At 38.1% G+C, this 26,493-nt stretch overlaps 1 protein-coding gene across 1 annotated transcript in view; it reads left to right on the forward strand.

The window, feature by feature from the left end:
- Positions 1 to 22,469, forward strand: part of LOC126249208 (popeye domain-containing 2-like) — a 775,033-nt gene extending 752,564 nt beyond the window's left edge. Inside the window, exon 6 of the mRNA XM_049950862.1 lies at positions 21,173 to 22,469. Within this exon, the coding sequence (XP_049806819.1) occupies positions 21,173 to 21,237 (65 nt within the window). The 3' untranslated portion in view covers positions 21,238 to 22,469. The remainder of the gene's footprint in view (positions 1 to 21,172) is intronic.
- The last annotated feature ends 4,024 nt before the right edge of the window (positions 22,470 to 26,493 follow it).

Below are 26,493 nucleotides of genomic sequence, written 5' to 3' on the forward strand. Positions count from 1 at the left end.
GCACCTCATTATGTCATCCGTATGGTGAGTAGCAAACTAACCTCCATAATTATTACCACACAAAAAAGTTTATTTATAATATATACACTTAATAATTCAGATATACATAACTTTGAAGAGCTGTAAGGTCCTCCTCTAATGCTGCATTATATACAATGAGAGTAATGTTCTTAATAAAAACAAATAATCTTGAATGCTGATACATTTAGATTGTCTTTGAATAGCAGTAATGCTTAGTAGCATAATGTTGCTTCGGAATAATTTCCTCACTGCAGTCTTGGTATTTAGGTTGATACAAGTTGATAGTTTCAGTGAGTCTGGGGAAAAGCTCTGAAACCATCTGCTTAAAAATACATGCCAGGCAGTTAGTCACAGGCAGTGATGTCATGTAAATTAAGCATCCTCTGGTGGTGTGTGTGCATGGTGCCCCCCATCAGAAACAGCAAGCGATTCAAGAACAAGCTCACCCAGTGGCATTCTGGCAGGATGTTTAAAAGTGCCATCTCCCATGTAGTTGTGATTGGTGTGTGGCATGCCAGGTTGTTGACAAAGGTGCTGTCAATAACACATTCCTCCCCTCACATACACACAAAAATAAAATTGGTCACTGTCATCACATAGTGTGGGTGTAGACAACAACGAGGTTGAAGTCTGTGCTGTGGCATTGCGAATGGAGTTGGTTGAGGCATAATGGCAAATGTGCCAATCAGACCATGTTCTGACATTTGTCCTGTGAAACACTTGGAATGTATGCTGAAAAACTGAAGGTAGGACATCCATTCAGTTTTACGAGTGGGTGTAACATTGGCACTGCTGAAGATGCACGAGGCTGAACAACTGGTGCAGGTGTGACGTTTGTGACTTCTGTCCCTATGAATGATGGTGGGTCTGGCAGCAGGTGTGGATGTGTCAGCCGCTGCAGAGATGGCAGTGGCTGTGGCTGTGGAGGTGGCAATGGCTGTGGAGGCAGCAGTGGCTCTGTAGGTGGGCTGGGGTCGACCTCTGTGCCAGAGTCATCAGAAGATTCATGCACCTGGGCATCGGACAACCACAAGTGCTCCCCAGGGTCAGCATGCACTGTTGCAGTCAGCATCTCTGAAATTCAACAGAAGGATCATTATAATCATGGAAACTAAGTTGGTTTTGCTGGCATTAATGGGTGCCCAATGTGCAGTGAATGGTACAATAAACATGAGCAGGTGCCTAAGTGACAGTGCTGGATTCACAGTTGCAAGGCTTGTTAGAGACAAGATAGAAAAGATTTTTCTTCATGTGGAACTTTGTTGCAAAAGAAGCATCAGAAGCAGAGTGGTGAGGGTAAAAGAGATACAGCAGTATGTGGTGGAAACAATCATGTAAGAGATCTGGAAGTGAAGTGTCGTGAACAAAATAGTGTGATAGCTGCTCAGAAACAACAAAGCATTTTCCCCTCACAAGTGAAGCACAAATTTTTTACATCTAAGCCTCGAAAGTGTAAACAAAATGCTCAGCTTCGCTGTTCAATTGAGGAGAGAATGGTGTCATTCGGGTATGTTGAATTCCATTTTTTTAGCAAAATTGTTGAAATTATGATAAAGAAAACTACAGTGCATTGTCCAAAACAATTACTTGTGGCAAACCCTTTTAAACAAACGGCAAAAGAGAGTAATTTGATAGTGATACAGCTAGTAGTTGAATGCTCTGGAATGACAAAATGGTATTTTCAAACAATGGAAACTACATTAGCAATGTACGAAAAGAAAGAATGCTACTTACCGTAAAGAAGGCATGTCAAGTTGCAGACAGACACAATTAAAAGACACTCACATAAAACTTTCAGCCACAGCCATTGTCAGTAAAACACACACACACACACACACACACACACACACACACAAGCAAGCATGTCTCGTGCACATATGACTGACTGCCAACTCCAGCAGAATACAACTATCATGTGGTGTGCAAGCACCAATCTTGAGGGGCCAGGGAAGGAGAAGGGATAGTGGTGTATAGGTGGTAGGAGAGAGAGAGAGAGAGAGAGAGAGAAATGCTGTCTGGTGGAAAGTGCAGGGACTATGCTGCCAAAAGGTGCAGCATCAGGAGGTTGTGGGGTAGGGAGGGAGGGGAAAAAAAGGAGCAAAAAAAAGAGAGGAGCAGCGAAAGATGAACGAATACATTGGCAGAGGCCTGCAAATTAACAGTTTGGGAGATGAGAATTGGGAGGAGCTAACAGGACAAAGTGGCTGGAAACTGTTGGGTGGAGGGTGTGGGAACAGTATGTTACTGTAGGTCGAGGCCAGGTTAAGTACGAGAGCAAAGAATGTGTTGTAAGGGTAAGTCCTATCTGCACAGTTCACAAAAGCTGGTGGTGGAGGGAAGGATCCAGATGGCTTGGGTAGTGGGGCAACCATTGAAATCAAGTTGTTACATTCAGCTGCATGTTGGGCCACAGTACGGTCTACTTTGCTCTTGGTCACAGTTTGGCAATGGTCATTTATCCTGCTGGACAGTTGGTTTGTAATCATAACAGTATAAAAAGCTGTGCAGTGATTGCAACAGAGCTGGTTAGTGACATGGCTGCTTTCATGGATGGCCTGGCCTGCGATGGGGCCCTTCACCACCAGCTTTTGTGAACTGTGTTGATAGAAGTTATTCTTACAACAGATTCTCCACTCCCACAGTTATTTCCGTCTCAACCAACAGTAACATACTGTTCCCACGCCCTCCGTCCAACAGCTTCCACCCACTCTGTCCTGTCATCTCCTTTCCATTCTCATTTCCCAACCTGTTTATTTGCAGCCCTCTCCCAATGCATCCACCTGTTTTCCCTGCTCCTCTCCTTCCCTGCTCCTCTCCTTCCTTGCTTCTTTTTTCCCCCACCTCCCTGCCTCATAACCTCCTGATGCTGCACCTGTTGGCAGCATAGTCCCTGCACACTCCACCAAACAGCATACACTATTATCCCTTCCCTGGCCCCTCCAAATTGGTGCTTGCATCCCATGTGATAGTTGCATTTTGGCCTGAGATGCTGGAGTTGGCAGTCTTGTGTGCACTTTTGTGTGTGTGTGGACGGGGGGCGGGGGGGGGGGGGGGTTTACTGATGAAGGCTGTGGCGAAAAGCCTTACATGAGTGTCTTTTAACTGTGCCTGTCTGTGACTTGACATGTCTTCCTTAGGGTAAAAAGAATATTTTTTGTATGATAGACAAACAGACAGATGGATTGGGGGACGGGGGCGGGAGGGCGTTGGGGTTGATTTGGGGGGAGGAGACCAAGCTGCGAGGTCATCGGTCTCATCAGATTAGGGAAGGATGTCAGCTGTGCCCTTTCAAAGGAACCATCCTGGCATTTGAAGCAATTTAGGGTAATTGGGGAAAACCTAAATCAGGATGGCCGGACATGGGATTGAACAATTGTCCTCCTGAATGTGAGTCCAGTGTGCTAACCACTGCACCACCTTGCTCGGTCGTTTGTGTATGCATCGATGACAATGAGCCATCTTGTGGTCCAGAGAGGGTCAACTAAAAATGGTATGAATACATTGCCAAGGACCAACGTCGAGACCAATGGAAAATTTCTTGGTGTGATGCTGCCTGGTTATCCATGCATCCATGAGAGTGGGTGGTCATGTTTTCAGCCTGTTCATCAATTCCAAGCCATGAACAATGTTAGTGTGCATTAGTGGCTTCGTTCTAACAATTCACCAATGTCCTCTATGTAAAGTTTCAACATATGTTGTTGCAGAGGTATGGGAATCAATTGTTCATTACAAGAATGCATTAGAATTACTCCATTCTGAAGAGAAAGGTTGTTTCACTGTGCATGGTATTTGTGAACTACTGCCTCTGAGATTGATTTCAGATTATGAGGCCAACCCACCTGAATGTAGTCTTGAGCAATCATAGTGACTGATTGTGTTCAATTGCCTGTGTAATGTACCAAGCATCAGTGGGGAAAGCAGTGCTTGCAAACCAGAATGACTGATTTGACTACAAGAAACATCTGATGTGTCAAAATCCAGAGCATTTCCTATAGAGAAACAAGTTAGAGAATCTGTGTTTGCATGCTGTACCATTGGGTGATAAAGAATTTCATATTGATAATTGGATGGAAGTAGTGGCCAATGTTGCATCTTTCACTAGATGAAAAACAGCAGTCAGCAGCTTGTGATCAGTCAGAAGGAAAAATTTTCTACCATATAGTTATTGATGAAATTTTGTTGCACTGTAAATTATGACTAAAGTTACCTTTTCCAGCTATCTGTAGTTGACGTGTGACTTGCCCCACATTTTAGACACTAATGCTACTGGGTGTTCCATGTTACCAATCTTGTCTGGGATTTCCATGTTGCCAATCTTGTGAGATAAAACTGTCCCTATTCCATGTGGTGATGCATCAACTGCTAGCCCTACTGGTTTTTGCAGATCAAAATGCATACGATATGGGCAACTGGGAATGCATGTTTCAGTTTATGAAAAGATCATTTGCATTATCCTATCTGGTTAAAGAGAACATTTTGACACCACTGGCAATTCCAAGGAGTGACAATTTGTGCAGCATTTGGAACATATTTGATGTAATATGTCAGTCTGACAAGAACAGCTTGGATTTCTCATACGTTTGTAGGAGAAGGTAAGGTCGTTGTGTTGTCTAAATGCTTAGTCAAGGGATGAGTGCTGTGAGCATCAATGACATGTCCCAAATATTAGAACAGTTTGCGGTTTGTTCTATAAATGTGTCTAACTGCTGACTTCCAGAAGCCTGTCTTTATCTGATTGTGATTGATGAAGAGTTAAGCTGTATATGTATTAGAGGAGAGTTGGTCAGAATGAGCCAGGTTTTGCACTGTGAGTTTCATTGTGTGATTCCATCACTTTTGTTCACTGTTCCTGTGTGCACTGCCAAGAGGAGTTGGTACAGATTCAGAATCAGACACCCTTTTTCTTAAGTTGAAATTTTTGTGGAGCAGAATTTAATTTGCATTCCTTTTGCATGCCTTTCTTGCTGTGTGTGTCCCGATTTATGGCAGTGTCAGCATTCCGCATGGTGGAGAAATCAGTTTTTTCAGTCACACATTACATAACATTTCACAAAAGACCTCAGAAGTTTTGAATTAGCTGAGAAGGTGGCTGAGCACCTCAAGCTGTGTTCATGCTACTGCCTGTGGTGGCAGTTGTCACAAGCCATGTGAAACTGGGGCCACCGTGAGCTATCAACAGTCAGCATATGAAAGTCAAGTCCAGCAAAGTGTTACCAATACCTGGCTTCATTATATAAGCACATCATTGAGACCAGTGTTGTGATGCTTTAGCAGTTCTGATATTAGCAAGAATTCAAAGCATTGCAAAGCATTTCATCTTGAAATGAGGCTCCACCAGAGCAGTTAAATTTTTCAGTTCCTAGTCATGCCCCCAAGTTCAGCAATCTATTCCTTGTAATACTGATTATTATCATGATGTGTGTGAAAAAAAATTTGAAATGAGCAGCAGCTACATGAATCTGAGCATTAAAATAGTCATCCAATTTTCTAATAATGTCTTCATAGAGTAAGGTGTGGGGCTCTAACTGAGGGAACAACTTCCTACACAACATAAAAATATGCACTCCTACCCATAAAAAAATAAAGAGCATTGTGATTCTCCTAATATGCTGTATGCTTGAGAATGCTGCTCAAGCTGCAGGTAGTAATCTGCCGATTTTTTGTATTTCACATGAAAAGAGTGGAAGGGAGGAGGTGGCACCTAATCACTGGCATTATGTCCTTCAGTCATTGTTACCTGCTGGGTTTGTAGTGCATCCATGAATCTGCCACTTACTGTTAGAAAAGAGGTTATTTGTTGGCTCTGAAACTCAGTAACTACTGTGAGGGATTCCTCTCCAGAAGTTACCATTGCACACATGAATTAAGGACACTGTAAAATATATTCCACACAATATTATGAAAAATTTTGTGAATCTTAAACAACTGTCACACTTACTTACCATTGGATGTATGATTTTTCCGTTGTTGAGGTGGCCAATTAATGCACACACCCAAGAAAAGGTAACATGTTAAAAAGTTTATTTACAATGTGTGTACTTGATAATTTAGATATACATGAATTTGAAGTGCTTTTGTGGTGCTTCTTGATAGAAACAAAGTCTTCAATGCTGATGCTTTCAGATAGTCTCTGAATAGTAATAATGCTCAGTATCATCATACTGCATTGATGTAATTTCCTCATGACACTCTTCCATATTGAGGTTGATAGTAGTCAAAAATTTCACTGAGTCTTGGATGAAGCTCATAAGTAACTATTTGAAAGATGCACCAGCTGATCAAAGTCACAGGCAGTGAAGTCATGTGAATTTAGCACCCTCTGGTGGCATGTATGTGTGGTGACCTCCACCCAAGACAGCAAGCAATGGAAGAGCAAGCTCATGAGGTAGCACCCTGGCAGGAGGTTCAAAAGTTCCATCTGCCACGTGACTGTGAGCAGCACTTGGCGTGCTGGGTACAGTTGATGAAGATGTTGTCGATACCACAGTACGTATACATGTCAGTCTAATATGTAACATTCATATCCACAGGAAAGAGCAGCTCAGGTAAATCTGTTCATCAGTATCTAGATGAATGCAGAGATAGCCTAGTGTTCCACAGCTGATGTATGCTAGCACCATGTAATACTGAAATTGAATTCACTATGACATAATAAGGCTAAAACTCATCAGTAAGTACAAAAGGAAAAGATTAAAGTCTTCATTTTGGATTAGGTAGGGACCTGCAATCTTAGTTACACTTTATTATTTCTGTGCAATCTAAGCAATGAAAAACTGGCAGAAAGTATCATTTGATGAACATTTATTATTATATTTGGATTTTGTTTACAGTTAACTGTGAGAATCAAAAATATTAAATTTATCTTCACCACTACATTCACTTCATTTGTAAAGGACAGACACAGTCAGAATCAGCCTCCTCTTAATTATATTGCATAACAAATGCAGAAGTTTCATTAACAGATGACCAATACAAAGTTTCAGTGTTTTTATACTCTGGTAATATAATAGATAAAACTACTCCTCAATCAATGTTTTGTGACACATGACTTCTGAGATGAAAGCCCTGTGAAGCAAGTTATGTGCTCAAGTTATTTGTCCTGTCCATAATACATTCTGTTCTGAAAATCTTTGTGTAAAGTCCTTATGCTCATCTGAACATTGAACCCTAACAATACAAGTGGGGAATGGGCTCATGCATTATGCTCTAAAATATTTCAGTCTCATGTGCCTTAAAAATTACAATAAAACTTAACTACTGTAAGTGGTTGCTACTTTTTTATGCCCAATGAATATAAACTAAATGACAAAAATTAGAAAAGTTCAAGAGAGAGATTTTTTAACATCGTTATGCCCAGCTATTGGCCATGATTGCCTTATTTCACTTATGTGCTTGCTTTCTTCTTCTTCTGCCAAAATCTCCTCTTCTTCTTACTGTTACTTTTCTTTTGTTGTTCTCTCCATATTCTCTTAGAAGTAACACTTTCTTTAGCTTTAAAGTGACGCTTGTCAATAAAAGTTTTAAGTTCAGTTCTGTCGTGTGAAATGTTTGTAAGGTCTATTTCCTTGAAAATCTTTTTCAGTTTGAAGTATCCAGTTGCTTTTAACTTTCATTCAGAGGGCAAGGTACAGAATCCCTTTTGTCAGGTTATTATTGTTCATGCTCAGAATGCAGCAGTAAAATTTCAATTTTCTTTTCCTGAAAGCGTCTGAAGTTTTTTCCAAATTTTGAAATAACTGATTAGATTTACATCTCATTCAGGTTACCTCAACACAAACTGGACCAAAAATTTTCCTTAATATTTTCCTTTCTTCTTTTTTGTATCTGTTGTTAATAATCTACTGCCAGTGATTAGTCTCTGATGAATACATTACTTCATGTTTGAATATTGTGATGTAATGTTTTAATTTTGCATTATGAGCAATTGATTTTTTATTATTCCTATTCTATGCAATTCCATGAACTTATTGTAATTTAATGATTCTCTCTTTGTTTGCTTCAGGATTTAATCCAGAGGGTTGGATGATTTCTCCTAAGTGTTAAAATTTGGAGTATTTTCCCAAACTGTGTAAACGTGGGTTTTTCATTTATAGTTGAGTCAATGTAAGTTGGTTCCTGAAAGTTGCAGTGGGCTTGGTGTGGCAGATTTATGGGTATACCTCAACCAGTAATGTAATGCAATTTAGTAAATGCCTGTATGCCAATGCCTCAGTGTTTTCATAGCTCTGTAGGTGGCTACTGTTTTTACCTGTAGCTGTAATTTCTCAGTTGAAATCTGGCAACATTGCTTAGAGCAGTCCGGGATCTTCTTATGCTGTCTTAACTATAAATGTCTTGGAGAACCTTCCATATATTTGGTTTTGTCATAAGAAATTTTCAGTTCAATTTTAGCTGCTATTCCACAGAGTTTTTCAAGGGAGTTAATTACTTCTTCTCTACTGTTTCAAATGACCACTAGATCATCTGTGCAAGACAAACATTATATGTGTCTTTTAGTTTCTCTTAGTCTGCCAATGGCTATTCCTTTTACTACTTCTTCCCATGATATAATTACTCGTTCTAGTACAAAACTGAACAGCGAGGGGGACAGCCTGTCTCCCTGTTCAACACCTGTTTTTATATCAAAAGTTTCAGACATTCACTTTGGAATTTAACTTATGAGCTGGTATCAGTCAATGTTTGTTTAATCAGTTGGCTTGTCTCTCTATGTACTTTAAACTTTTGTGCTATATTAAACAGTGTACATCTATATGTTCAATCATATGCATATTTGAACTATACGAGGGTAATTACTGTTCACCTGCCCTTGCAGATTTGTAAAACCATCTTGAGATTGAGAATTTTTTCCACAGGATCTACATTTCCTAAAGCCCTTTTGATATTCACGAATTAAGTGGTCCATTTGTGCTTCAAGCTTTTTTAAATATGATTTTCAAAGAATTTTGTAAATATCTGGTAGCAATGGAACACCTTTGTAATGATTTATATCAGTTGTATCCCATTTCTTGTGTAATGGGTGGATTATGGTACACTACCATTCCTTAGGGATTGTTTCCTCGAGCCACATATCTTTAAGACCTTCACAAATTTTCTACATGAGTCTTTTATCACCTATTTTCCACATATATGCTACCATCCCATCTTCCCTGGAGTTTCATTGTCTTTAAGTTCATGTATTGCTTTGGGAGATTCTTCTGTTATTGGTGTTTCTGAGTCTCTGTTAGACTATGGTTTTACAAATGTGAATTCAACTGTGGGAGTGTCAAAATTCAAAGAATCTGTAAAGTAGTTCACCAAGAGTTTACAATTACCTTTGTGATGTATTTCCAGAGTCCCATCTGGTCATCTAAAAAAGAGACTAAGTGCCTGATATGCTGACATTTGTTCTCTAAAAGATCTATAGCGATACCATGCAATATTTTTCTTGAACTTTTGTTCTATGTCAGCTAGTCTGGTTTTATCACAATGGTGTTTCACAGACTCAGTGATATTTGAAGTCTGTTTCTAGACTGCAGTGAATCCATGCAAATTTTGTGCATTTTTGTGGGAATTTCAGTATTCCAGGCTTTTAATTCTTGGCTCCATGGTCCCATCACTTATTAATTCATCACCTATGTTTATGCTTTCTTATAAGGGGAAGGGGGTAGTAACAGTTCACTGAGAAGCTTGTAAGAGAGTATCTTTAAGTTCTGACCAGCTGGAAAGTTCTTGGCTGAGGATGTTTGCATGGAAGATATTCAAATTTTGTTTAAGAAATTCTGGATCATCTCTTGGATTTCTGCTTATTCTCAGTTTAGTTCTATTTGACTGGAATTTAACTTCAATTAATGATAGGTGGTGATCATAATTGATGACTCCTCATTTTACTTTTATATTCAAATTTGTCATTTATTTCTCTTTGAAATGGCTATTTGATCTATTTGAAATTCTCTATGATAAAGAACTGAGCAAGGCGGCAGAGTGGTAAGCACACAAAACTCGCATTTGGGAGGACAATGGTTCAAACACATGTCTGGCCATCATGATTTAGGTTTTCCATGATTTCTCTAAATCACTTCAGGCAAATACTCGAATATATGGTTCCTTTGAAAGGGTATTATCAGTTTCCTTCCCCATCCTTCCCTAATTTGAGCTTGTGCTCCATCTCTAATGACCACATTGTTGAGAGGACATTAAACACTAATCTCCTCCTCCTCCTCCTCCTCCTCCTCCTCTTCCTCCAAGATAAAGATATGGAGATCTCCAAATGTGTTGACATCAGTTTCAGTCCAAAGGCTTTACAAAAGTTGATTAGTCCCTTTCCATTTTTATTAATCCTTTGATGAGCATAGTACAGTCCTACAGTTGTCCTGAATTTCTTTTCCTTGTCAGTTTTTGAGTTAGTCTCCCAACAACATTTTAATATGGTGAAGGGGAATAGCAGTTGTAGTTTCTCCCAGTAATTCTCAGAATTCTCCCACTTTATGTGGCTGTTTCTGCTCATAACTGTTCATTGGTGCATAGGTATTGATTAATGAATGAGCTATTTTCCCTGATTTGATTGATAGTAATGAAATTCTTTTAGACGGTGAAGTAATGTTCAGTACTGAATGTATGTTTTTTTCCCCAAACCCAGTTCCAGTTGCAATGGTTTGCCTGTGTAAATTCTGTAATTTCCTGAATCAAAGTGACAGTCATCATCATATCTTGTGTCTTGTAGCATCAGAATTTGAATGTAGAGTTTGACTAGTATGTCACTCAATTGCTTTAATTTTCCACATTATTTATTGAAAATAAAAAACTTAGTTTGTTATATGTTGAAATTTTCTTAAATCAAATGCAATGAGCGTATAGTCATATAGTCAAATGAAACTTCCTGGCAGATGAAAACTGTGTGCTGTACCGAGACCCGAACTCGGGACCTTTGCCTTACTGGCAGAAGTAAAGCTGTGAGGATGGGGCGTGAGTTGTGCTTGGGTGGCCCAGATGGTAGAGCACTTGCCCACGAAAGGCAAAGGTCCTCAGTTCGAGTCTTGGTCTGACACACAGTTTTAATCTGCCAGAAAGTTTCAAATTAACACACTCCGCAGCAGAGTGAAAATGTCATTCTGTATAGTCAAATATTTGTGCCTGCAAGAGGTACAGTTTGAAATATGTAGGTGCTAATGATGATGATGTATTTCCTTCATCAGCAAGAAATTAATATTTTATCTTTTACAGCGATTCAAGTAGTACAACAGTGCCGACTGTGATTGTTAACTACAGTCAAATTTGATGAATCCATATACACAGGCTGAGTAACCTGAAGAGTTGACCTAAAATATTTCTGGAACTATTGAAGATACCAAAGCTATGTATTTCACATCTGATAGTCTACAAAGACATGAGTTGTGTTTTGCTGTATGGTCATTGCTCATAACTATATCTACTGCTCATTCATTTCTTTAAATTAAAGTTTATTGAATGGTATTTGAGAGCACTTGAAAAGAGGAGAGTATGTATAATGCTCATTTTGCTTTCTGATGAAACACATCTCAAGAAATCAGGAATGTAAATAAAAAGGACAAGCGATGATTTTGCCATTTTTGCATGGGGCACAACTGACACGGTGATGAGTACCTTGGCCTTCATATTTACCTGCCTGTCTCTGTCAAAGGTTTCATTGTAAACCATAATGTGCATTTTACTACTATACTCTTATTTTCATGGGCTTTTAAATACCTCCAAAATGAAATGTGTGTCTTTAATAAAAATAATATAGTTGCTTCAATGTCTTGGTAGATGAAATACTTAAGAGTACTCACCACATAGATGATTACTTGCATCTTCAACAAAAATAAGTTGTTTGAAAATATTCGGTGACCCCAGAAATATTTTAGGTTCACAACTAAAGTAACTACTACTAAATGCAATGGGGTGAGCTACACCTGGACTCCCCAGATTGCTGGTCAATATATGGTGGATGGTATCTGGTTGGCTTACCATTCTGTTTCCTTTGTGGTACAGCCAAAAAGAGATTATTCCTGTTCACTTTCTTCTGCACTGTGTAATTACAATTTGATCAATTTCTCTAATTTGCTTGATTATTCCAACACAAGGTTATCATATATTCTAGCAATATTTGAGAATAGATGACACCTTCTGTTGTGACACCTTAGTTCTAGAATAACTCTTTTCTGTGAGCCTAACAAGATTTTGGATTCTTCTTGTATGGCTTCCACTGTCCAGGTTGGTGGTGCCACACTGTGGAACCAGTTTTTGTGGCCCACACAAGATCCACTTGTGCCTGTTCTCCATACTTCAAATACCATTCCATATCTGAATGTGAATAAAAGGTATGTGTCTGTCATGGATACTGTGTCTTCAGATTCCATTGGTATCTTCCGATGAAGTAATTCTCACTGTAAGAAGTTTTGCCTTGTCTCATAGTGGCTTCAAGGATATGACTATTATCTCTTTTAATGCTCTGGCCAATACAGTACCATCTACCATTCATATATCAGTGATTTGTGGAGTAGAGCTGTAGATGCGAGTGAAAGCTGAGAGATCAATGCATGGCAAAAAAAGTGTCATCACAATGAAACCTGCGTGCTGCTGAATAAAAATATTGTATAGTTCATAATAAAAATGTAGCAGTATTTCGACTGAATCATAGATGATAGAACAGATGCTCTGCTGAAAACCAAATGATGCCTCAAACACTAGCAGCCAGCAGCATGGGTTTGCCAATAAAGTGGCATGTGAATGTATATATGTTGCTCAGCCAGAACATTATGAATACACAACAGTTAGTTGGTCCAGAACACACAAAAGACTCCCAATAAATTGTATATGGGATTATGCAAGCCTTCAATATGTGATAGCAGAAAGATAGTACCAACTGTCTCTCTACAGGTAATATAGTTCTTGTAGAGTAAGAGATGACAGTCTGTGAGCTCTGAGCTAGTGTTAACTAACATCTGATCAAAGGGGTCAATATACAACTATCTAAGGATGCAGGATGCCGGATGCCCACTGAAATAGTCGTCACCATGTTTTTCAAACCACTATTGCATGGATATCTGTCCTGTTAGAAAATACCACATTTATAGCAAAAGATATCAGTCTTAATGTGATCGTAGAAGCCAGCAGGAATAATGAGATAATCTATGTTTTTATAACATTTTTTATACAAATGTAACTATGTATGTGCCTCAATATTTTTCTTGAAAAGAGGAGTACAGCAGTGCGGCAAATTGTTGTAATACACTGTTACACTTTGTGTAGAAAGAGGCAGGGGAATGTATGAAATATGAAGGATAAGACTACAAGAACATCACAGATTTTTCTGCTTTTCCTTAAAAACTATTAGAAAAACCTCCAATGCATTTGATTTTTAGTGAGGCACTAACATCAAGCATCTTGTCACAACAACAGTTTCACCATCATATGTCGACTTCTGGTATAAACTGAGAATGGCAGCACGCAAACATGGCATGACCCTGAACTCTTTGATATTGGCTTCTTATCATTTTATCAATTGGGATAGTGCAGTAGTAAGACAATGAACTTGTATTCCAGAGAACACCCAGATTTAAGTTTTCTTTGATTTCACTACATCATTTATGGGAAATGTCAGGATGATTCCTTTGTCAAGGACATGGTTGATTTTCTCCTTCTTTCCTCAAAACCAGCATGTGCTCCATTTTGTGTTACTTCATTGGCAATGGGATGTTACATCCTACCTTGCCATCATTCCTTCCGTTCATTTTTATATTCACAATCTGATGTTTATGGAAGTAGCTTAATTTAACGGATAACAAACAGACTTCTTAACTTTTTCCAGCTGGAGCTGAATGATTTCTTAGTATCCTCTGTGTCTCTTACATTAATGTGCTTGTTACATATCAGCATACTTATTCAAAAAATACAGGAGCTTTCATAATGTTCTGGTTGATCAGTGCATTATAGCCATTGCAACCGGTGTTACATGTATTAATTTACTTGTTTATTTGTCATAGTTACAAAGAGCTTCTTTTTCTTTATCATTTTCCTTATCTTTTTCATTAATAGGCCAAGTTACTAGTCATACATCTATGATTGTCTTGTCAATTACCAGTAACAAACTATTTTATTGACTGCAGCCTTGACGTAAATTCTTTTCGTGTTTTGCACTCGTGTGTGTGTGTGTGTGTGTGTGTGTGTGTGTGTGTGTGTGTGTGTGTTTCTCTTTTTTTTCTTTTTTGTGGGCATGCGTTGTGGGGGGGGGGGGGGGGGAGAGAGAGAGAGAGAGAGAGAGAGAGAGAGAGAGAGAGAGAGAGAGAGAGAGAGAGAGAGGGCGGGCGGGCGGGTCTTAATTTCTTGTATCTCAATTTTCTGGTCTTGTTTACAAATGACTGTTTTGTTTCATGTATATCACTTTTCTCTTTGTCAGTTTCTCCATTCCTCTTTCCTTTCATTGTGAATAGTTTGTAACTAAATTTCTTGTTCTTCTCTAGTAGTTATCACATTTTGCTTTAACATTTTTTTGATAATATGTTCCACAACTTTTTTAAATTTATGTTAAGGGTGTTTCCCTAATATTAATTTAAGCAGTGGTTCTCTTATCTATGTAGAATATAGGAATAATGGCACAAGAACATATAAACATTCATCATACAGAGGAAGTGCTGAGCAGAAGATACACATAAAAAGTGAGGTAGCCCAGTGATCAAAACTGTTTAAAACTAACTCTCTCTCTCTCTCTCTCTCTCTCTCTCTCTCTCAAAGGAAAAGATTGATGCATAAAGTGTAATTCAGTGAGAATGGATTGGGGGGGGGGGGGGAGGAGTACAAGGTGATGCTGTTCAGAAATGTATACATGTATACACATCCTGATAAAGATCTTCTTTGGGTTGAGACAGCCATCTTCCTGCTTTTCTAGTGGACTGAGTTATGCATGAACACAAACGTGTTACCCTATGTCTTACTTCTACTCCAATATTAATTCATAAGAATACAGATGTGACAACATATTTAGCAATACATGTTTTCATTCAGAGTGTTTACAGAACACAAATGTACGTGATTTTGACAAGAGGTATCTAGTGATGAAAATCAGCATCAACTTCTGTAGTCCCAGCATTAGTTTGAAGAAGTTTAATTTTCATTTTTTGATTCTAATTCATAAGTGAGACTTTTTTTCATATTTTGTTCATTTTTCCTTGCCTATAAAAATACCCTTGCATTTTTAAATTTTGTAAAAGAATACAGTAGATTTCTGCAGCTTTTTGCTTTTTTGAAAGGGACTGTTTCCCTTCTGCAAGATCAGTGCCACAAGAAAATGGGAATATCCATTCATGTCTGTATCACACTCAATAGTCTTCTTTATTCTAGATAAATGTATTCTCAGTGAAATTAATTAGTTTCATACAGTTCTGCTGGTACATAGCAATGCAATATCTCCTGAGACTGGAATGACTCTTGCAAATCTTGCACATAAACATTACAGAGTGATTAGGAAATCCAATGAGAAATTCATTTAAGTGGCTGTGCTTTGTTCCTTTATTTTTTTTAACTACAAAACTGTTCTGAGGAATTACCTCAAAATGAGCTTATGTATTTCCTTTCAGTTATGAAATTCATTGGAAGAGTAGATTCCTGTCAGAACATGATTTAAACGCAGCCAAAACCTCTCAGACAAACAGAAGCTAAGCGATGTCAAAGTTAGCGTAAGGAGGGCTATGCGAGAAGCGTTCAGTGAATTCGAAAGTAAAATTCTATGTACAGACTTGACAGAAAATCCTAGGAAGTTCTGGTCTTACGTTAAATCAGTAAGTGGCTCGAAACAGCATATCCAGACACTCCGGCATGATGATGGCATTGAAACAGAGGACGACACGCGTAAAGCTGAAATACTAAACACCTTTTTCCAAAGCTGTTTCACAGAGGAAGACCGCACTGCAGTTCCTTCTCTAAATCCTCGCACAAACAAAAAAATGGCTGACATCGAAATAAGTGTCCAAGGAATAGAAAAGCAACTGGAATCACTCAACAGAGGAAAGTCCACTGGACCTGACGGGATACCAATTCGATTCTACACAGAGTACGCGAAAGAACTTGCCCCCCTTCTAACAGCCATGTACCGCAAGTCTCTAGAGGAACGGAGGGTTCCAAATGATTGGAAAAGAGCACAGGTAGTCCCAGTCTTCAAGAAGGGTCGTCGAGCAGATGCGCAAAACTATACACCTATATCTCTGACGTCGATCTGTTGTAGAATTTTAGAACATGTTTTTTGCTCGAGTATCATGTCGTTTTTGGAAACCCAGAATCTACTATGTAGGAATCAACATGGATTCCGGAAACAGCGATCGTGTGAGACCAAACTCGCTTTATTTGTTCATGAGACCCAGAAAATATTAGATACAGGTTCCCAGGTAGATGCTATTTTTCTTGACTTCCGGAAGGCGTACGATACAGTTCCGCACTGTCGCCTGATAAACAAAGTAAGAGCCTACGGAATATCAGACCAGCTGTGTGGCTGGATTGAAGATTTTTTAGCAAACAGAACACAGCATGTTGTTATCAATGGAGAGACGTCTACAGACGTTAAGGTAACCTCTGGCGTGCCACAGGGGAGTGTTATGGGACCATTGCTTTTCACAATATATATAAATGACCTAGTAGATAGTGTCGGAAGTTCCATGCGGCTTTTCGCGGATGATGCTGTAGTATACAGAGAAGTTGCAGCATTAGAAAATTGTAGTGAAATGCAGGAAAATCTGCAGCGGATAGGCACTTGGTGCAGGGAGTGGCAACTGTCGCTTAAGATAGACAAATGTAATGTATTGCGAATACATCGAAAGAAGGATCCTTTATTGTATGATTATATGATAGCAGAACAAACACTGGTAGCAGTTACTTCTGTAAAATATCTGGGAGTATGCGTGCGGAACGATTTGAAGTGGAATGATCATCTAAAATTAATTGTTGGTAAGGCGGGTACCAGGTTGAGATTCATTGGGAGAGTGCTTAGAAAATGTAGTCCAGCAACAAAGGAGGTGGCTTACAAAACACTCGTTCGACCTATACTTGAGTATTGCTCATCAGTGTGGGATCCGTACCAGATCGGGTTGACGGAGGAGATAGAGAAGATCCAACGAAGAGCGGCGCGTTTCGTCACAGGGTTATTTGGTAACCGTGATAGCGTTACGGAGATGTTTAATAAACTCAAGTGGCAGACTCTGCAAGAGAGGCGCTCTGCATCGTGGTGTAGCTTGCTCGCCAGGTTTCGAGAGGGTGCGTTTCTGGATGAGGTATCGAGTATATTGCTTCCCCCTACTTATACCTCCCGAGGAGATCACGAATGTAAAATTAGAGAGATTAGAGCGCGCACGGAGGCTTTCAGACAGTCGTTCTTCCCGCGAACCATACGCGACTGGAACAGGAAAGGGAGGTAATGACAGTGGCACGTAAAGTGCCCGCCGCCAAACACCGTTGGGCGGCTTGCGGAGTATGAATGTAGATGTAGATGTAGATAGTCACATAACATGAAAATGTAATTGTGACAGGCCTCCAAATGATGCTGGACTGTGTTAAAAAATTGTATTGCATGCACATTTGGATAATGGACACTGATCACCAGTCATTGGCCTTCGCTATAAGCATTTTTAGTTGACTGGGTACCTAAATTATAGAATTCTCATTCATCTGTCACATGCTGCTGACTGCCTGGTTACGAAGAAAAAGGAACTCTGAAATTTAGGATACGAAGTCAGCCTAGAGAATCATGACATTGATATCAGTCAAAATTATTGCTGTGAAAATAACTTTCTTTTTACCAGTTATTTCTACTCATAAACGGGAAAAAATAAAGGTGCACATCTTTCTCTTGTGAATGAATAACTTTTCGAGGTCTCAACTTACAATATTTTTACTAATTTCTTGTGAGTGTACATTAATAATTTCAAAGTTTAAAAAACAGTTTATGTACAAGTGTGTACTGAAAATCAATTTCCCCTAATATCCTGATGTCACAGCACTCATGTCTTAATGAGAGGGTGCTCCATGTGTGAATGAATTATTTGAATTTGAAACTTAATTACAGCATACTGTTTCTCATGGACTGATATAGTTACATTGCACACATTCACACTACATACAACAATTTGGAGCCTTCTAGCACCAAAGGGTTGCAACTTGCATCAGTGAAACTGGAAATTTACCGATTAATATGTATGACATTTAATACTTCAACTGATATTGAGGACAGAATAAAAAATTCATAGACATTACTTTTCAGCACATCCTCATAACTCATAAAATTACAAAATTTAATATAAAACGTGAAACTTTTAAATTATTTCTGTATTATATATGAGAACTCTGTAAAAATATTGAGAGTAGAGATCTTGAAAAATTGTTTATACACAAAAGGCAGGGCTGTATCTTTTCAAATGGCAAAGCTAAAAACTTACTGATTTTTGAATAAAAATAAATGGGGAAATGAATCTAAATCCATTTGAAATGGAGACTACAATTGGATTATACTTACTGTTGATGAAACAGCTGAAATGTCTAATTTTTGTTTTCTACAGATAGATGCTGATATCCTTCATCTAATAGCTTTAATGGTGACATAATCTTAAGATCTAAGCTGACACCCCCACAACAACAACAACAACAACAACCACCACCACCACCACCACCACCACCACCACCACCACATTCTGACTTGAGACTGTTCACAATTTGTGGTACTGAAACCAGTAATGTATTAATTCCATCACAGGGTACTTTTTACTAAAAAGAAAACGTTCATGATCATTATAATATAAACACTGTCAAACTATAACACAAATGGGACATCCAGGTGATTCTGGTGCACATTATCTTAGAAGTGTTCATCAATAGTAGCATTCTGAACAGACAATGAAAGTAACAAACATACATTACATGTGTAACAGTCACCATCCTCTGTAATGTTCATAGAGCAAATTAGTTAAATCATAATCTTCCCTCACCCTTCTCCTCCTCCTCTTCTCTCCCCCCCCCCCTCCCCACTGCTCTCTCTCTCTCTCTCTCTCTCTCTCTCTCTCTCTCTCTCTCTCTCTCTCTCTCTCTCTGATCCCTCCTGGAACAGTGTTACCCCTGAGTCTTAAAGATTAAAAGAATAGGTACTGAAAATAAAAATAATCAGTTCTTCATCAGGTTTGTATAGAACATGTATATATTTGTGTAGAAGTGAAATAGTTTATGCCAGTTAGTTTTTTGTGACTGCAAAGTGTTGGCAGTTTTTTACTGTTTATTTTGTGATGTGTTTTCTGTATAAAGTTACTGCAACGGCTTTCTGATATTTAGCCATTTTGAAAATATTTATTAATTTAACATATTTTATTGTTGCTTTGAGTTAAAAGATGTGAATGCTGCATATAATTTTATAAATAGCCATTTATACTTAATATGAAAATTCGTATTTCTTTTGCCTAGGTATGCCTAGGATTAGGTACTATTATTGTGGTAAGTTTACAATATTGGATGTTTACAGTGCCCTTGTTTCAGCATGACTTTTCTTTTTGTTTTTAATGTTTCTGTTAATTCACAGCATTTGTAAAATCCTGGCAGTCCAGTATTTCAAGAATGTATATTCAGGTTAAAATTTGGTTCTCTGCAAAATACAAACTGTAGCTGTTTTAGGAAGTCTTCTAGCTTTTTGGCTTCCTTGTCAAGACTTCTCAAATATTTTGGGCTAGAGAAATTGAGGGATTCAATTAATTTTAATAATCTTAATGTATCACTGTTATCAGTAATAGACAATCACAAATGAAACATCATTAAACTGAATCAGATTAACCAAATCTTTAAACTGTAGAGAGCACAAATAGATTTCTTGATGCTGTTATTTTTAATAGCCGCACATGTTTCATATCATGAATGAGTGTCTTTTTATGTTATTTTTTTATTCTGTTTTTTAGGCTTTATTAGTGGCATGTCACAGAAATATGTTGTTTCACACTGTCTGTAATTTTTGCTTATTTGTGAGGGGGAATGTGGATAGAATGTAGACCAATATGGACACTGGTAGTTACTAATTTTTGCATCTATTGCGTACACTCTGTAATATCAGTTACTCTGCTAAGTTGTAAATTTACTGTGGGGTATAACAAGTTGGTAACTTACTTATCAGAAAAATTAATGAATTTCAAGAAATTAAATGAATCACAGTTCTGGGAAATAACTAACCCTACACACACACACACACACACACACACACACACACACACACACTAGAAACTTGCCAAATTTTTCTTCTCAGCTTTAACTTCAGTTCCTCAACATATATTACTACAAAACAAAACATACAGAATTTGTCACAGTTTCTCAACTTTTTTTACAGTCAAGTCTTATGACTTTAGTATGGAGCAAAATCCACTCCTATTTCTATCTTCTTTCTCAACCAAGAGTGCTGTTTGTTTTTTGTTTATATAGAATAGTATACTGAGAATGCAGATTTTGAAAACTACAGTCTAAGTTTCATGATGCACCAGTTTACAACTCAGTCCATGGAGATTTTAATGGAAAACTTATTTCATAAAAGGAAATGCATCTCACTGAATGAGGTGTCAGATTGACTTCATGTTTTCTTGTTACAATTAGGTTTGTGTAATTGTGTGTAAATAACAGGAGGAGACTAAGATAGTTGGGACTTTAGGATGCTGAGATTAGTACTCAACTCTCACATGAATTATTTTCATGATGTAAAATGCATCTCTTGCCTTTTTGAAAAGAACTGATTAGTTTTGTAATTATTATGAAATTGTGATTGCACTGATTCCTGTTCATGTTACAGTAATCCACAAAATAAGTGAGGTATTTGCATCCCAATATAAAATTTTCTGAGTGCTGTTAAAAACTAATAAAACTTTTACAGCTCAATAGTAAAGGGTATTAATAATAGATGTTTTACAGTTTTGCCTTGTCAGTGAAAATTCAAATCAATAAAATTACAGAAATTTAAAAATAGTACCATAACGACATTGCTGTGAACTTAAATTGCTAAACTGGTTAACCAGTATGTAACAACTACCCATTACAATGTTTGCAAAATCATATACAATATCTCAGCAGTTAAATGACAGATACATACTTACTTTTTTTGAAAGATTATTGTATCTTGTTGCATTCTATATTTGTTAAATCAACTTTTATATTTCAGCAACTGACCCAAATGCTTGGAGATTAGGGCGAATAGAAGAGGCCGACCATGAAACTCCAGTATGAAAAATGTTTAGAAATCAGGTTGTATGTATGTGGATGTGTGTTGACAATCTGAAATGTGAAAATGTACGTAAATTTCTACTAATGATATTATGTACTGGTACTGTCAGAATCCTTTTTTCCACTTTCTACCTGCAATGTACAGCTGGTTAAAGTCTAATTGAACTCTAAAACATTTGCAGAAATGCTAAATGTTGATTATACGTGATGTGTAAAATAAAATAAAAAGTATAAAGATCAACTTACTAATTTTGTACAAAATAGTGTGTATCAAATAAGACTTGCCTTTTGTGAACACTCATTGAAATATTAAGCAGTTTCAAATTGAGTTGTTTCTAACCCAGTAGTTGCTGAGACAGGAAAGTCTGATTTATGTAAACCAAACCAGTGGTTGCATTACTAAAATATAAAAATTTGGATATAACTGCATCTGTGCGCATCAAATGTCACTGTTTTATTAATGATGCACAGCATGAAAGAAAGACAACATTCATTGGGAAGGGTGTAAACAAATCAGTCAGCAAGATCAAAAAGAGAGCTTCTTCAACTACATTAATGCAGACTGTACCTGTACAGAACACATGATGTTGAAATCAAACAAATTTACAATATGTATTTTTGTACAAATGTATGTTACAAACTGTTAACGTAGGTGGAAAGTCAACATTTACTGTAATCATATGGTTCTGGTGATGCTGCATATTAATATCTTTTGAAGCTATATTTTCCGCCAGTGTTATAGGTGTGTGTTTTCATTTCCATTCCCTGAATATGGAACAGAAAACTGTAACTGTCCAAGTGTTGTGTGTAACTTGTATGTTGAAACAAATTTCAGACTTTATTTAAGTATTATGAATCAGACTATAATTCACATGCTAAATATTTCATTGATCAAGTTATGTGTGAGCAATAGTGTTATTGTTCAAGTATGTTAGCTTAAATAAATGTGTTAGGTGTGTTACCACAATATAATACAGAATTTAACTTGTTAATAACAGTGTTAAATTACTGAATTACTATTAGTCACTGCACAGAAATGAAGTGATTAAAAAGACATTATTTTAAAATACCTCCTTGTGTGGTATATTTTTGTAGGAAAGAAAGAAAGATTGATTGTCTTAATCCTGAATGATTTTTTTTGTGTAAGAATGCTAGTCATAATTCAACATTATTGCTGAATTTGGTTTTCCATTGTAATTTAAATATGTTCTGTAGAATCTCGGAGTTCATAAAAATGAATGTGATTGTAGAAGATGAATATTTAGTATATATTTTATGCAGATATTTTGTTTTATACACTCATTGTATACAATATTGAAGTTCATTTGGCATACTTTTCAAATAAAGCTGTGTTTACAGTTTCCTGGAACTGCAATAAAGATTCAAGGATTTTCTGTTTCTTTCATTCATAACTGTAATACCTTACTTGCTTACTAGAAAGCTGCTTACCATTGAAAAGTTAGTTTCTTTCAATCTCCTATGGATCATAATTGCAACCTCTTGCCACGATACAGAACAAGTCAGTCTTTATAATTATAGTACATCTTTTCAGTGAAAAATGTGGCATTATGTGAACAGTTCAAATGATATAACAAATGGTCTCTTTAGATAAAAATGCAGGACTTGTATTGAAATACTCTTTCTCTCTCCCTCTCTCTTAACACACACACACACACCCCTCATAAATTCTTGCAACACTGGGTAGGTGGTCAGTTTTTTTATGGCGGAATACCTGTGCCATACCAAAAAGCTTGAATGAAGGACAGTGTAAATCATTCACCTTGTTGATTTCAAACTGTGAGTGATTGTTGAAGTAGAACTTCATACTGGACTATGTGTACTGTGAGATTGTTGTCAATGTTTAAAGAGCTGCCTACAAGAAGTTCTAGATTAGGCACCACATATTTTCCATGTTATACATTTCTAAGCAATAAACATCCTTCTTCTGAATGACCGGTTATTCCAGAATCTGATGTCACAGGATATTAGTGTGTGCAAATAGGAAAAGTAAGTAAACCTCGTCATTTTCATCTCTGATATTATCCACAAAACAACAACTGCAGAGCTGAAACATTAAAGATGATCTATAACGACTTCTATTTCAGGTTTTTATCAATAAAAATATGACTTTAGAATACTCTGTTTCATTTATTGATTCACCATCAAGCATTATTTTTAATTGGGGAGTGCTGAATTTCATGTATTGTGTTCTGTCTGTACTTAGTAGGAGTTGATTTGCAGAGAACCAGTTATTAATTTTCGAGAAATTATTATTTACATCTTCATGTGTTGAGGTTACTGGATTTGGTCTGATTATAATACTTAACTTTGACAGCAAAGAGAGAGATTTTTGCTTCTTGGGTATTTTGTGGAAGTTCATTTGTATACAAGATGTTCCAGATGACAGACCAAACATCATTTGTGCATTCTAATCCATCTTCTGCACTCCAGTCAAACATCTTTCCAAGCTGTGCATCATAAAAGCTTATGTCTCTATGATAACAGCAACTTTACATCTCAGCCACAGGTCATGTACAAGACCCATTGATTTCAGCATTCAGGGATATGGGTACTAATTTGAATGCCTCACTTAAACCACAGTCAGTCATGCACAGTATGTTGCATCCACTGCTGAAACTTTGAATGGTTCTAGCTCCATAATAACAAATAATAAAAATTTGATTTAAATTGATTTTTACACAGATGGTTTAAATACATCAGCTACATGATAGCAAAAAATAATGTTCTTTGCAAAAGTTATAACTCATCCCTGTAACTCTCTGGAAATAAATAACTATACTATTTTCATGTAGAATGAGTCAAGGTACTAATTAACATAGTGAAGCAACAATTGCAAAATATTTTTTATTTATTGTTATTAAATTGCTATAATCAATTTTCTTTTGCAAAAGCTACATTAAACACAGAAAACCCAATAGTTCTGGGGAGGGATTGTTACTTTCTCAGTCATATTGAACAGCTGTTTTGTATTTCCTATTGCTACCATAATACTTATATAACAGCAGCATTTAACATATAACAACAATTACATATTTGCCCCTAGGGGGTCCACAACTCTTTTGTGGATACACGTGTGGCGAGCACAGGACCCCAAACTAGTGCAGCTCTCTTTCCTTTCCAGGCTGCATACCTTCCCTTCTTCCCTTTCCACATCCCTCCTTGTCCCCAATACTCCCCTTCTCATCCCCTTCTTCCTCTCTTTGAGAGAGTGTTTTACATCTACGTCCAGAGACGGATGCTTGGGAATATATGACATGGTTTCTCTTCTTTTGTCTCTATAACGGAAACTTTTTGACCTTACTTTGTCCTACTCTTTTTCTTGATTCTTCTCTTTACCTTCTTCTCCACTGCAGCATTTGAGAATTCTTCTCTTCTTTCCTTTTCTTCGTTCATCCCTTTCTCTTTCTTTCCTCCCTGTGTGTGTCTGAGGGCAGACCCACACATTCCCATGCGTAGCCTGTGATGGGGTAACGCGTAATTCCCTGCCCCGGATAGACAAGTAAGACATGTACATACCCCTGGTAAAGGCCAGGACCAGGGAGGGGCGATTACCCAAGCTGGTACTTTCTGAACTTGCCGATTGGTCCCTCCGTCCGTTTCTCAGGAGGTGTGAACTGAGGTGTTGACAATCACCTAAGGCGTAAGTGCCCTCAGAGAGGGCCCCCACTAGGAAGGAGTGCGCCATTAGAGATACCAGTAAATATGGGGGATACTTTCACAATAGTTTCTTCTACTTCTACAATTTCTGCGCACAAGACAAAGCTAGATGAGTCTCAGCCACTGACAATTCTTCTGTCAGTGCCAAGTTTACTAGTTGTTTCTCAGTCTGACAAAGGTCAAGACTTCTCCACAGTCAACCCTTTCATTATTCAGAAAGGTGTCAATGCAACTACAGGTCCTGTAAAGTCTTGTTCCCGGTTATGAAATGGCACCTTGTTGTTAGAAACAGACAGTGCACTCCAGGCACATAAATGGCTATGAACTACACTGCTACACACCTTCCTTGCCCAGGTGGAAGTGCATCGTACTTTAAACTCATCATGTGGAGTACTTTATACAAGATCACTTGACAAATTATACAATGAGGACATTCAAAATTACCTGTCTGATCAGGGCATTATGGCCGTACATCGAGTCGTGAAAAGGGTTGAAAAGGAACTGGTACCAAACCGCACTCTCTTCTTCATGCTCGACAGAGTTCAACTGCAGTCTAACATTAAAGCAGGATATGAGATAATTTCAGATTGCCCTTACATCTCCAAACCTACACTTTGCTATCGGTGTCAGTGATTTAATCATACCAGCCAGTTGTGTTCCAATACAGCCAAATGCATTAACTGTGGCAGGAACGCCCATGAGGGTGATTGTCCACCTCCATCCCTTCGTTGCATCAACTGTATGGGCGACCACGCTGCTTCCTCTACAGACTGCCCTATTTCTAAAAATGAATTAATTATTCAGGCAATACGAGTGAAGGAAAAGGTGTCTACCTTTGCTGCTCATAAGTTATTCACCAGTAGATATCCCACTGTGCTCCCAGCGGGTAAATATCGCACTGTCCTCTTTTTCTCTTCGACCTACTCAGGAGGTAGCCCTGCAGACTTGCAATCTCACCTTTAGCCCACAAGGTCATCAGATTGACCAGCCCAAAGACCACCTGTTCAACCTTCCCACTATCACCCACTCACTCTTATGCTCACCCTTCATCGGCTCCTGCTAAATCACGGGCCCCAAAATTGGACACCCGGACTTCGAAAAAAGAGCCTACTCGTGAAGACTTTTTACGCACCCAGACCTCACAACCATCAACTCCTCCCTCATCTCAACATCCTGCTTCCAAGAAGGCTCATAAGAAACAAAGTTCCTCTCCTTCTCCGCCACAGTGTGTATCTTCTACAGTGCCACACAGCAGTAGCTGCCCTCAGCTGTCTTCCGTGTCCCCAAGATGCACCGCTAGCAGCTGATCAACCAGCCGATCACTGGCAGAAGGAGCTGCCCCCCAAACAACCTATGGATCAGGATTTTCTGCCTCTGGATGAATGCCATTCCACACTGTCGGCCAGTGGCTCTCAGCGGTCGCTGAGTTGATGGCAACCGTGGTGAGATTTTTCCCTTTTCTGTCCACCCTATGTCAATTATCCATTAGAATATCTGCAGCATTTGCTCCAATTGGCATGAATTGTTGTTCCTCTTGCAATCATACTCACTGGTCATCTTTTTTGTCCAGGAAACAAAGAT

Source organism: Schistocerca nitens, chromosome 3 (genome assembly GCF_023898315.1).
Source record: "Schistocerca nitens isolate TAMUIC-IGC-003100 chromosome 3, iqSchNite1.1, whole genome shotgun sequence".
NCBI classification, from domain to species: domain Eukaryota; kingdom Metazoa; phylum Arthropoda; class Insecta; order Orthoptera; family Acrididae; genus Schistocerca; species Schistocerca nitens.